General features: G+C 52.3%; 1 protein-coding gene across 1 annotated transcript; it reads left to right on the forward strand.

Annotated features, from left to right (window-relative positions):
• The first annotated feature begins 9,870 nt into the window (after positions 1-9,870).
• On the forward strand, positions 9,871-11,552 carry LOC100837862. Its single transcript, XM_003565808.4, has one exon. The coding sequence runs from the start codon at positions 10,129-10,131 to the stop codon at positions 11,284-11,286; it is 1,158 nt and encodes a 385-aa protein (XP_003565856.1). The 5' UTR covers positions 9,871-10,128; the 3' UTR covers positions 11,287-11,552.
• The last annotated feature ends 298 nt before the right edge of the window (positions 11,553-11,850 follow it).

The following is an 11,850-nucleotide window of genomic DNA, read 5'->3' on the forward strand; positions in this document are numbered from 1 at the left end:
CGGCCCGCCCGTTACTGATAACCATTTTTGTAGTAGTGCCAACACATGCATCTCGCCGGCCACCAAAGCAACAAGAACAGCCAAAGCTAGTGCCTTTCGTGCTGATGACTGCAAGGACCCAACTCAAGCACATGGATCTGGACCATCGATGCTGGACAAGGCAGCAGCACGTCCAGAGCACCGCCGCATCACCAAGCAGCAGGCTTCGGCACCGCACAGGCATGCCGGCCACAGGCAACAGCAGGCCATGGCACGCTGCCGCCAGGGACGCCGGCAGCCTGCCAACCCGCGGGCCGCTAATCCCACATCCACGCCGACATCAGCTCGCAGCGAACATCCACGTGGCGCCAAGATCCAAGGTGAAAGGGCAGCGAGCACCAGCAGCGCCAAAATCATGGGTGAGAGGGGCACGAGATGTACCTGAGGTGGAAGGTAGGGGAGGAGGAAGAGGTGGCCAGAAGACCCGCCGCCGCTCACCGCCAATGCGCTTCCCCCGCCCAACGCCGCCGCCGACTGCAAGGTGGAGCAGCGCAAGGGAAGAGGGCGCGGGAGAAGACCTGCCGCGGAGCAGCGCAGGGATGAGGGCGCGGGAGAGGTCCCGCCGCGGTCACCGACGCCGGCGACGGCAGTGAGGGGGCAAGGAGGGAGGCGGCGCCTAGGGCTGGGCAGTGGGGGTCCCCCCGTGAGAGTCGCCTGGGGCGGCTCACGGCACGTGGGGGTTTCCCCTGTAGTACATGTCTCGCTTTCCCATTGATGGTGGAGTAATCATTGACATGGCACGCATAATAGCAGCTCCAGCTCTGAATCTTCATCAGACGACAATAATAACAGCTCCAGCTGTGGACCGATTTGGGTAGCGTTTGGTTACTGCCACTTAAAAAGTTACTACTCTGAGACTCTCTGACGATACATTATGTAATAACGGCCGGCCGCCATGATCGATTATTTCACGCATGCAGGTGCAGCAGGGGCAAGAGACTTGGAGTTTGAAGAAGCAGCAGAGACGACGTTGGCTAGCTGGTGCCGGAGCAGGACAAGCAGGGCGATCACATGGCCGGAGAGGGGCGGCGTCGTCGCCAAAAAGCTGGTGGCCCGGCCCGTTTGCTCATGCATGCCGTTATTTGAAGAGCAGAAAATCAAGGCAGGGGCTTCTTCTGCTTGGCGCCTCTCCTGGCTGCAGCCTGCAGATAGCAGAGAGGTGAAGCGATCATGGAGCTAAGCGAGCCAAAGCAAATGCAAGGTGGCCGGCATGGTCCCGATCCGTCCGATCGTTTGTTCCTGCTGATCGGCTCCTTTCTCTCAGGACGTACGTACGTACGTTACTACGTACAGCCGAGCCGGCCGGCCATGCTGATCCCGGTGGGTTACGTCCCTGTCGTGCCTGCGGACCTTGGATTCTGTGCACGGCTGCTGACATGATGGTCCCACGGGTGGGTGTGGACTCTCATGTAGCAGGTCGACAGGTACGTCACCCGATTGCCTTGTTTTTGTGGGGGCCTAATGCCTTGTTATCGGTACGATTGACATGCAGCTCTCTGTAAACAGAGGACAAATAAATCACCGATATAAACTGATCTCGTGAGGCACATCAGTTTCGTGCGGGCACCGAAGAGGACGGAAGTTTGCACTCGTATCGTGCGGGAGATCCAGAGGAGGGGTCTTGCGCTGAGGATGGACGAAGACGGACGGCTTCAGGACCTGGGATATTAGGTGGCATATTTGACGTAATTTCGGTGACGTGACGTACCGCGACGTTCGTACCATCACCACCAACTCCAATTTAATATATTGGTATAAATTTTAACTTTTCAATTGGTTCAGTTCAGTACACCGTTCTGGCGTTCTCACTCCCGTATTCTCCCTGTTACCCAATTTCCCCATACCCGTCGCTTACCTAAAACTCCATGGATCCCGCTGGCCGTTGGTTCCTCCTCAAGTGGCCGCTGCCTCCTCCTCAGCGGACTCCGCCACCGCCACCTCCTGCTGTGGCCCACGACGCCGCCTCCTTCCGCAGTGGTCGCTGCTGCAGACTGCTGCTCTGCCCATGAACGCCGTCGCCACCGCTGACTCCTCTTCTAGTAACGTTCGGTTCTGAGACGCATTGGTATTTTTTGGAAGGCTAGCTAGCAACGGCCTACTCGTCGTACTCGGGACGCAAGAATGGAGGAGGTGGACTGGGGCGTAACGGGAGGGGCACCGGAAGGAGGGCCGCAGGAGGGAGCGCCGCCGCAGTCGGAAGGGGTGGGATGGGGATGTCGCGATGTAGAGAAGTCATCGGCGTTGTGTCGCGGGGACCGGGAAGCTCGTCCGCGTCGCCGCGTGGGAAGGGATCAATGGGCATGTCGCGTTGCAGGAAACTAAGAAAAGTCGCCGGTGCTGTGCCGCGGGGAGCTCGTCCGCGCCGCCACATGGGGAGGGATGGGCATGTCGCGTTGCAGGGAGCCAGGGACGTCGGCGGCGCCGTGCCACGGGGAGCTCGTCAGCGCGACTGGGAGAAACACTGCAGCGGGGGTACCGCGGACGGCTCGGATGCGGGAGGCCTTCTTTTTGCAGGGATTGACAACAGCTAAGTGAAATGTTTTTTTCTCCTACGGGAGTAACATATCCCTTGTAATTTTGACTAAAAGACCTATCGCAACGTCCGTACCATCACCACCAACTCCAACGTCCATACCTCAGTATATTGTTATAGATATAGCACATTTCATGGATTATCATGACAAGGTAACATTTGTACATGGTTGTTTCCCACAGATCAAAGAAAGGAAATTACGCCAATGTCACCCTGCCGTCACAGACGACTTTGATCGAATCAAGTCCATGAGAAAGGGGGAGCTAGCTAGCATGCATGCAAGGAAAATTAATTAAAGCCGGCCGGATCTAGCATCTAGCTCGGAGCACGTACTCCTATTGTATTGGTTCTCCTTCGTCCTTTGCTCTACTCAATTTCCCGTGGACTCGCCTGCCTGCGTGAATACCCGCCCCCGCCCCGGCGGCACGCTCTTGTCACTCCATATATGCATGCATGGGAGCTAGGTGAGGCGCGCGACGACACTGACGCGCGCGATTAACGTGCATGCATGGCGTCGGTGGGAAACGCCAACAGGCGACAACGTCAGGCGCACGTACATTTGCCTCTCGCCACACAGTAGGATGCATGCATGATTGATTGGTTTCAAAAGCTAAATGATTACACGCATATGCACGTCCTTGATGCGATTATCGATGACGATGGACTAATGTTGCCGCCTAGCCTTCTTGAACCTGCAGGAACCAGAGACGTACGTACGTGTCCATATTATACGTATACCATTCGTGCAACTAACTACGTACCACGTGCTCCCTCTGTCTCGTAATTCTTATCGAAATATTAAATGTATTTAGATGTCTTTTGAGAATAGATACATTTTTTTTTTGCAAATTTGAGACAAGAATTATGTGACGGAGGGAATACACCCTTGTTTGCTTCTTGGTTGGTTTAGTATTTCCTGAACTAGTACTTGTCAAAGACTGTTCTTATGACTTCCGTACACCCTTATTCTCCCAAACCAAACATAAAGCCTGCTTATATTGCACCATAAGTCCATACCCCACCGGTAAGAAAGGCGGCAATGGTCAAATTATAATTTATAAGCTTCTCTCTCTTGGCTCTAGCACCTGCTCTCTCTCTCTATCTCTCTCTCCTGCATGCGCCTCTTCTCGACGACCATGTCGCTGCTCTTCACCTTGTCTCCCTCGGTCTCTCTTCTAACCTAACCCATTCATTTAATATTTTCCATCAATTAAATCTCTAATCTCACTGATTCCAAGCTTGGTCAAGGGGGATTTGAAGTCATCGACGCCAAGGGAGCTGCTGCTGCCCCCGAATCGACTGGCGGTTCGCAGAGGGGCTCCGTTCCCCATGCCTCTTCACCTTCTCTAGGCGCAGAACGGGTGAGGTTACGGTCTCAAGACGATGTTGTTGGCGGTCTGCCATGCAGTTCAGATTCTTTGGCTTCTCCCCGGGTGGCTGACGATGGAGGCGCAGTGCCGCTGCGAGGAGAGGGCAACGATGTTGGGAGATGATAAAAATCTGAAATTTTTTGCTTAATTTTTTTACCAGCATAAAAATCTACAATACCCTTTGAAGTTTGGGAAGGGGGTCTATCGAAGAAGGCTCCACTTATCTAATTCGCCTAAGGTAATCCCACGTCAGGGGATGTACTAACCGGGGCACCGTTTCAAACTTGTTTGAAATCTTTGTTCTAGGAGCAGTCTACGAGTACTGAACGTACTTGTTCGAAATGGGGATCCACGCATGGGCAGACTACGTACGTACGGCCGCCGGCGGGTGCTGAGTAGTCAGTAAGAGGCTGGCTGCAAAAGTCCACGTACTTCGCGGAATCTGATGCGGATGCCTGTGCCGTGAATAGCTACCGCTAGCTGCTTCCCGGAAACAAACGCGGCTAAGTCCAAGCGGGAAGCGGCACGAGGAGTTTGCCCGAGGCACCACCCGTGTAGCCCTGTCCCTTCCATTTCATAATGGTACGGAAGTAGCAGCAGCAGCAGCAGCAGCAGCTGTATATCGTACGTCATCTGTTGCATGTACATGCTACGGAAGCTGGTAGAGGCCATCGATCAGCTGCTATCTCCTGCGGCTAACTGCTCCCTCCGTCCAAATACATGAATACATCAGACATGCACGCTCGTCAATTTAATTATCAAAATATAAATTATATGACATAAAAAATATATCATTAGAAAATTCATGTGATTACGAATCTAATGATATTTTTTTATGAAATATAATTTATATTTAGCTAGTTAAATTTGGAATCTTGGGATACGTGCGTGCCTCATGTAATGGGACAGAGGGAGTAGTAACGATCCATGTGCAGCTACCGAGCTACTTACGGGCCTACAGTAAGGCTAAGCGACTCATTTTTTAAAAAAGAAAATATACTCGCTAGCTCCGTGCATTAATTACTTGATACACATGTACAACCACGGGCTAAACCACTCTTATACTTCTACAAATTACAAACACAAGTAATTTGTTCAGTTTAATTTGATTATTCTTTTGGACTTCAGGAATCTGCAAACACAGGCGCATGCGTGATCAATCCATGTGTGCGAATGTGATCGGTTACACGCATGCATGGGAGGCAGGGAAAAAAAAGGGGGTACTATATGCTGGTCCGTCGTGGTAGGGAATTGCTCACTGTTTACCGTTTGGTATTCTTTTGGTGTGCACATACGCATGCATGCGGCTGCTAGCTCGATCCATCTCACGTACACTGTTGGTGTGACAAGGAAGTCTAGACAACTGTTGCCACGGCGCCCCCCTGACGTGACGTATTGAAGCAGCCACGATCGAGCCATTGCATGCCTTTCCAAACTCCACGGGTGATCACTACTGACTGCTGCATGCAGGCCAGGCGGCCGGATCGATCGACCCATTATTCAGCCAGCTAGCGGTACAACTACACTCCCATGTATCCTGCATGCATGCACTGCATGTAATTTGTACTACTACAAAAACATGATGTTGTACTGTCTCTCGATCGGCTCAATCTTACGTCCACTCAACTCACAAGCTCCATGCAAATGCATCATGCAGCACTGTTTCAATCGAGCCCCCAGATGCCCAGATCGATAGCTAGTTTCTTCTCCCTTGTTTGTACTCCTAGCTACTACCATGCATGCAAACTCGTACGTAAAGATTCCATGCATTGTTGCCACACGCGGGAACTTGCATCCATCTTACAATGTCACTGAGCACCAATGATCCATCTTCATCGCCTTCTGGTTATTTGGATTTATTGACAGTTGAGAGTTGAGACAAATTAACTAGTACGAATGATCATGAACATATACGTGCTCTGGCCTTCTTTTTCTACCTTGGGATTCTGGGGAAAAAGGACTGGCGAAAGATGGTGGTAGCTTAGCTTGCCACTATCCTACAGTTGTAGGCTGTTCAGGATAAGAGGCTTGAAGGGACTACAGAGGCAAAAGGGGACAACAGGGTTGCAGCTGATTTGATGTTGGGGAGAAATGCATTTAACAATCACGGCATACAGACATACGTACAGTGTCCTTTTGAATTCAAAGCTCCTCAGAAAATTCTACAGAAGCGTGCACGTACGCACCCATGCTTCCAGTTAAGCAAAGCTGGTTTAAACTCTGAATCTTGTCCGCGTGCGGTGTTCTACTGTTGAGAAACCTGTTTGGGAGTGGATTACGCTCATTGACTAGATTAACTGTTGAAACAGCTGTGGCAAATTAAGTACAGGCCGCCTTATTGTGGGACAACACAAATGCTCAGATTTGAATGCGTAGTGAAGGCTTGGCACGCATGAAGCACTCCCATACAAAGTTCTGATTACTGCCAAAAAAACAGCAGAGCTGTTTTCGTATCAGCTTCCTTCCAAAGCTCTTTGGGCTAGCTAGACGCTTGTAGCCATCAGTAGACTAACCACTAGGGGCATGGTGCCTCAGCCTTGAGACCAGAAATGAATGATAGGAATGTATGGAGGTTTGCCTATGGACCATGGAGGCCCGTATGGGGATCAGATCAGCAACCCGGTTTTTCATAGATGACAAAAAAGGGCATGCCAGTAAATATAGAGGATAAGGACGTGTGACTTCTTAACAGTAATGTTAGGACAGGTACCCCTACTAGCTGGATAGCTCAATGCAACATCTATCATTGGTCAATACATGCATGTCCAACGCTAGCCAGCCTATATTTTTCAACAGTAATGATAGGAGTACTTTGTACACACCAAAAGTAAGAGTAGGGATGCAGATTCCATATGACAGTTAACCACATGCCCATACGTAATGATATGAGTATATTGATTGGATTAACAGTTTTAAGGTTTGGGATTATTCTTTATGGGGACGACATACAGTATGCTTCTTTTAGAAAATGTATTTGTGGGCACACATTAATTCTTTAAGGGCTTCTGAGCTGTGTTCCTTGTGCAGCCAGAGTGGCAGCAGCAGAAGTGCAGAGATAGTAAAGGAAGGAGGTGGATGAGGCAGAGGGAGAGAAGAAGAAGAAGAAGGCCTTGGAAACATACTCTCTGCCAGGAGAAATAATGAGGCCATCGATTTCAAATATCCCAAGCAGAAAAGATCCTTCCTTTACTACAGCAGCTACGGCCTGGTGCTGCTTTCTGGCAATATAATATTACGTGTTTGATTCCTTTGGATCAAGAGCCGGTGTAGATGAGATCTGAATGCGGCATTCATGGCGGTCGATCGTCGTCTGGAATGTGTATCTGACGACCGCGCATGACCGCTGGTCTGTCAGAACATCGTTGCTGCCTCGATCGGTGCTCCTCCAAGGAAACACACAAGTCCGGCCTATGCTACAAACTCTGAAGCACGTCTCTAGCTAGCCTTGAACATTTCAAACGGTACTAGCAATTTACTATGAGTTTGCAGATTAATGAAGCAACTAAATTTCATCAGGACATGGAGCAATTTTCTCGGTGACAAGGCGTGGATGGCTAGCCACAAAAACAGTGATGGGGTAAATGAGCATCCAGAACTAGTTCCTGTAGAAAAATAAAGATCACGGGCCGGGGAACAGGAAGGTATGCCTGATACAACTCCATTCAGAGGTGGTATAGTATGTGTATGCTCTGATGCATTGAATGACCATGGATCGAATTGCCTAGGCAGTTACTCTAAACTTCACTGTTTGCCTGCTGTAACCTACATTGTGGCAACCTAGTCGCAAGCCATGGAATACCGGCCGAACACAGATGAGGAAACGGGGCCCCATCCGCCGGGGTCCCCCATATATACATGCATGGGTGGAGGTCTGCCTCTGCTGGCTGCATCCATCGCATTGCATCACGCTTGCACAGGTCTTTAGCTAGGCAACTGTTCCTGTTTCTACTTCTGAAGCAGAGAAGTCTTTCGAAAAGAAGAAAAAAAAGAACCCGTGAAGCAGAACAACGAGCTAGCTATGGTCCCGCAAAACAGAGGGGCGAAGAGGACGTAGCATGTTTCGGTGCAAGACCTGCCACTGCAGCACGTCGCAGCTCCTGCTTCGGCTATGCGTTGCAACGCCGGCCGGTCGACGCCTGCAGCGGCATTGTGTCCCCCCGTCGCGTGTACCAGACGATTTCAATGCGCTAGCTGGGCGATGGAGAGCTAGAGGAAACACTGGAACAGGAGTACAGCGTTTTGCTGATCGAAGGTGCAGGGTTCCGTTAATTCGATCTGATCTGCCTGATTACCCAAGTTTGAATCGATCTCTCGTACTATGTGTGTACGAGTACATATATAGGTAGAACGTCAGTGTGTGTAGTACGGGTCAATTTAACGGGGGACATGCGTGCTTTGTTTTACAGCTAGTATACGGAGTAGTAGCAGCATCTAGACATCTCGACGGACGAGGAGGAGCTAGCTAGAGAAAGGAATGACAGGGGCGGGCGGGGGGCGCTTCTCCTCACTCGTTGCGCACGCATGCATGTCACCCGGTCGGACGGGGGTGACCCCGGCGTGCACGGCGATGCCAGTGGAGTGAACAGCCGATTGATAGGTGATTGGGGAAGTGACTGGAGAGCGCCTGGCGCGGCTCGCTGCCGGCCGGCCGGCTTGGTCCGTGCGAGCGCGATTTAGGCCGTCCGTGCTCCCTCTCCACCGAGATCGAAGTTAACACACACAGCGCCTCCACTCTCCGCTGCCGGCCGGCCGGACGCGCGCGGCCGCTGGTGATGAGAAGACAACGCGCGCGGCACAAGGACACGCAGGGCCGGCACGCAGGCTTCGTACGAACGAGACGTACAAGCCGGGCGTCAACCCGGACGGAAATACCTCGCATTATACGTGTAGCTAGCGCACATGTGCTAAAAACCGGACGGAAATACGCGCCGTGGCCCAAAGGTAACAGGAGTACTTTATACGCGCTGGTGCACAAGGGAACAAGAACAATTGCTCCTCTGAGACTTGAACAAAAATACTCTCCTGCGATGCGATCCGATGCCGCATCATGTTACAGCTTTGCTGCGCACATGCATATCGACATCACAGGCCATCAATTCTCGGATACCATCAATTCTGCTCAGATCCATATCTCGTTTCCAGAACGAACGCAGGATATCAATCGATCACGAGCGCAGGAAACACACAAAAACCAGCTTTGGTGGCCAAAACTCCGTGTCAGTGAATCCATGATGATGGCCTCTCCCGCAGAGAAGAGAAAAATCGAGAATGCACGAGTCGTTCACGCATGATTGAGTCGGTGTCAGTGACTCCGTAACGAAAGCTTTTACAGGCCAAATCATTCGTCAGCTAGCCATCGGCTTATGCATGAGTCAAAAAAAAAAAGTAGATTTCAGAAAATTATCGTTTTTTCGGAACGAAACTTAACGCAAAAGCGTCCGCAGAACCACATATTTTGATTCATTTTCTCTCAACCAGCCTGAAACCGGGTGGTTTGCTGGTCTGGCTTGATTTCTTACAGGTGGGGCCCACTTGTCGGATGACACGTCGGTATCGACCCGACCCGTTAACCCTACCCCGGCTCACCGGTGCTCGATGGTGAGGTTTCTTTCACTTTTCTGCAAATTAAAATAAAGAACTAAAAGCTAAAAATTTAAAACGTGAAATAAAAATTTAAAAAATAAAAGTTAGAATTTCGGCGGCACGCAACAAGCAGGGTTTAACTGGTCTGGTCAATGCAGATGCGGTATCCAAAAAGTGAACCCCATCCGTAAAAAATCAAGTCAAACCTCTAAACCACGCTGTTTCGGGCTGGTTGAGACAAAGTAATTCGAATTTTGCGGATGATTTTGCGATAACTGTCTTTCGGCGAAACAACTAACCAAAAAATTGTGATTTTCTGAAACTTACGCCTAGAAAATGCATCATCGATAAGGAAACGTCACGTGGCCAACTTCGCACGCACGGCTAGTAGCGCTCGCCTCGTGCTGGGAAGAAGCTAGCGCACACTCACTGCCCATTTCAAAAACATCCTTCGACTCCCGGTCGATCCATCGATCGTATCTCCCTCCCACGCTATATATAACGCGAGCTCACGCCTCGCCATTAGTGCTCTCCCCTGCTTCGAGATACACCAGGGGTCCGTGCGCCCGTGAGTAGTCCAACCGGCGGCCTAGCTAGCTAGCGATGGATCATGGCGGCGGCGGCGGCGGCAGGAGCAGCAGCCGGCTCCGGGACCGGCTGGCCCGAATGTTCCGGCCGGGCTCGCTGCTCCGCTCCACCTGCAACAACAACACCGCGTCCGCATCAACTTCCTCCTCCTCGTCGTGCTCTGCCGCCGCGGACACGGGCACGGGCTCGGCATCGGCCGCGTCGAAGCTCGCCCCGCCGAGCTCGGCCTGCTCCTCCAGCAGGGCGCTCCTGGCCGCCGACTCCGCCGTGGCCCGCGACAGGGATTACTCCTTCCTCGCCTCTTCCCGCCGCGACTTCGCCTACGCCACCGCCGCCGTCGGCCGCACCGAGTCCTTCTCCCACGCCCTGGACCGCGTCCACCGCCGCGCGGCCGCCGCAGCAGTCAATCCCCTGCCTCCCACCCGCTTCTCCGTGGACGCCTCGCCTCTGAAGAAGGAGAAACAGAAGAGCCCGAGCCCGAGCCCGCTGTACGGTCATCAGCAGCAGCACGACCGCCGCCGCCTGGGCACGGGCCGGGCCAAGAGCGACAAGAGCAAGAAGCTGCTCTCCAACAACCCCTACGGCTTCAGCACCTCGGAAGACGACGCCCACACCGACGGCGACGACGTGTTCAGCAGCGACGACTTGGACGAGCGCCGCTCCTCCAAGAAGCAGCAGCAGCAGCAGCAAGGGGAGGCGGCCTTCTTCTCCTCCTCCAGGAGCTTCTCCTTCTCCTCCGACTCCTCCGAGTTCTACACGACGAAGCACAACAGCAAGAAGCCCAAGCCCAAGAAGAAGAAGAGCAAGTCCTCTGCTTCCGTGGCGCCCAAACCCGCGCCGCCGCAGCCCGCGGCAAGGGGGAGGCCTCGCAAGCACTACCGCGCGGCGAGCAGCTGCGACACGTGCGGCGTGAGGGAAGGAGGGTTCCGGCCCGTGGTGATGTCGGCGGCGGAGGAGCAGGTGCGCAGGGGCTTCGCGGTGGTGCAGCGGTCGCGGGACCCCTACGCCGACTTCCGGGCCTCCATGGTGGAGATGGTCGTGGGCCGGCAGCTCTTCGGCGCCGCGGAGCTGGAGCGCCTGCTCCGCTCCTACCTCTCGCTCAACGCGCCGCGCCACCACCCCGTCATCCTCCAGGCCTTCTCCGACATCTGGCTCGTCCTCCACGGCGGCTAGCTAGAACTAGAAACCAGAGCTAGCTCAATCCTGTTCCAGGACGCCTAATTATCTAGGACTATCTTAAATTGATTGTGCGCAGTGTTCATGCTTAATTAGCTCGAATTATCTTCATCAATTCGATGTTGGTTTTAATCTTTGGATGGTTGGTTGGTTGTGAGTGGTTGTGCAGTTTCTGCTGTAATGTTCCTCTGCTGCTTTTGGCCTCTGACCCGGTGTGCTAAAGCTAGCTTCTGATTTGGAATTGGATTCGGATTTTGACCGGAGAGCGCCATGCAGCGGGTTCGTTTTGTTTGGTAGCGAGAGGAGCTGGCTGCGTGTACTGTGTTTGATTTTGGGCGTCAATGATTTGGAAATCATCATGGCACTACAGAACTTTGAGGGTTTTTTTTTGGGGTACTGCTGTCGGCGAGTACGTACTCTGTTCTGGTCTGGTGCAATGATAGTCATTTTAAAAGTTGAAACTGATAAAAAGTTAATTATTAACCGTGAATGCATCTTTGGAGTATGCACTCGTCTAGAGTGACATGTTATGTTAGCAAGGAATCTCGATCGAGCAACATG

This window comes from Brachypodium distachyon, chromosome 2, assembly GCF_000005505.3.
Source record: "Brachypodium distachyon strain Bd21 chromosome 2, Brachypodium_distachyon_v3.0, whole genome shotgun sequence".
Taxonomy (NCBI): domain Eukaryota; kingdom Viridiplantae; phylum Streptophyta; class Magnoliopsida; order Poales; family Poaceae; genus Brachypodium; species Brachypodium distachyon.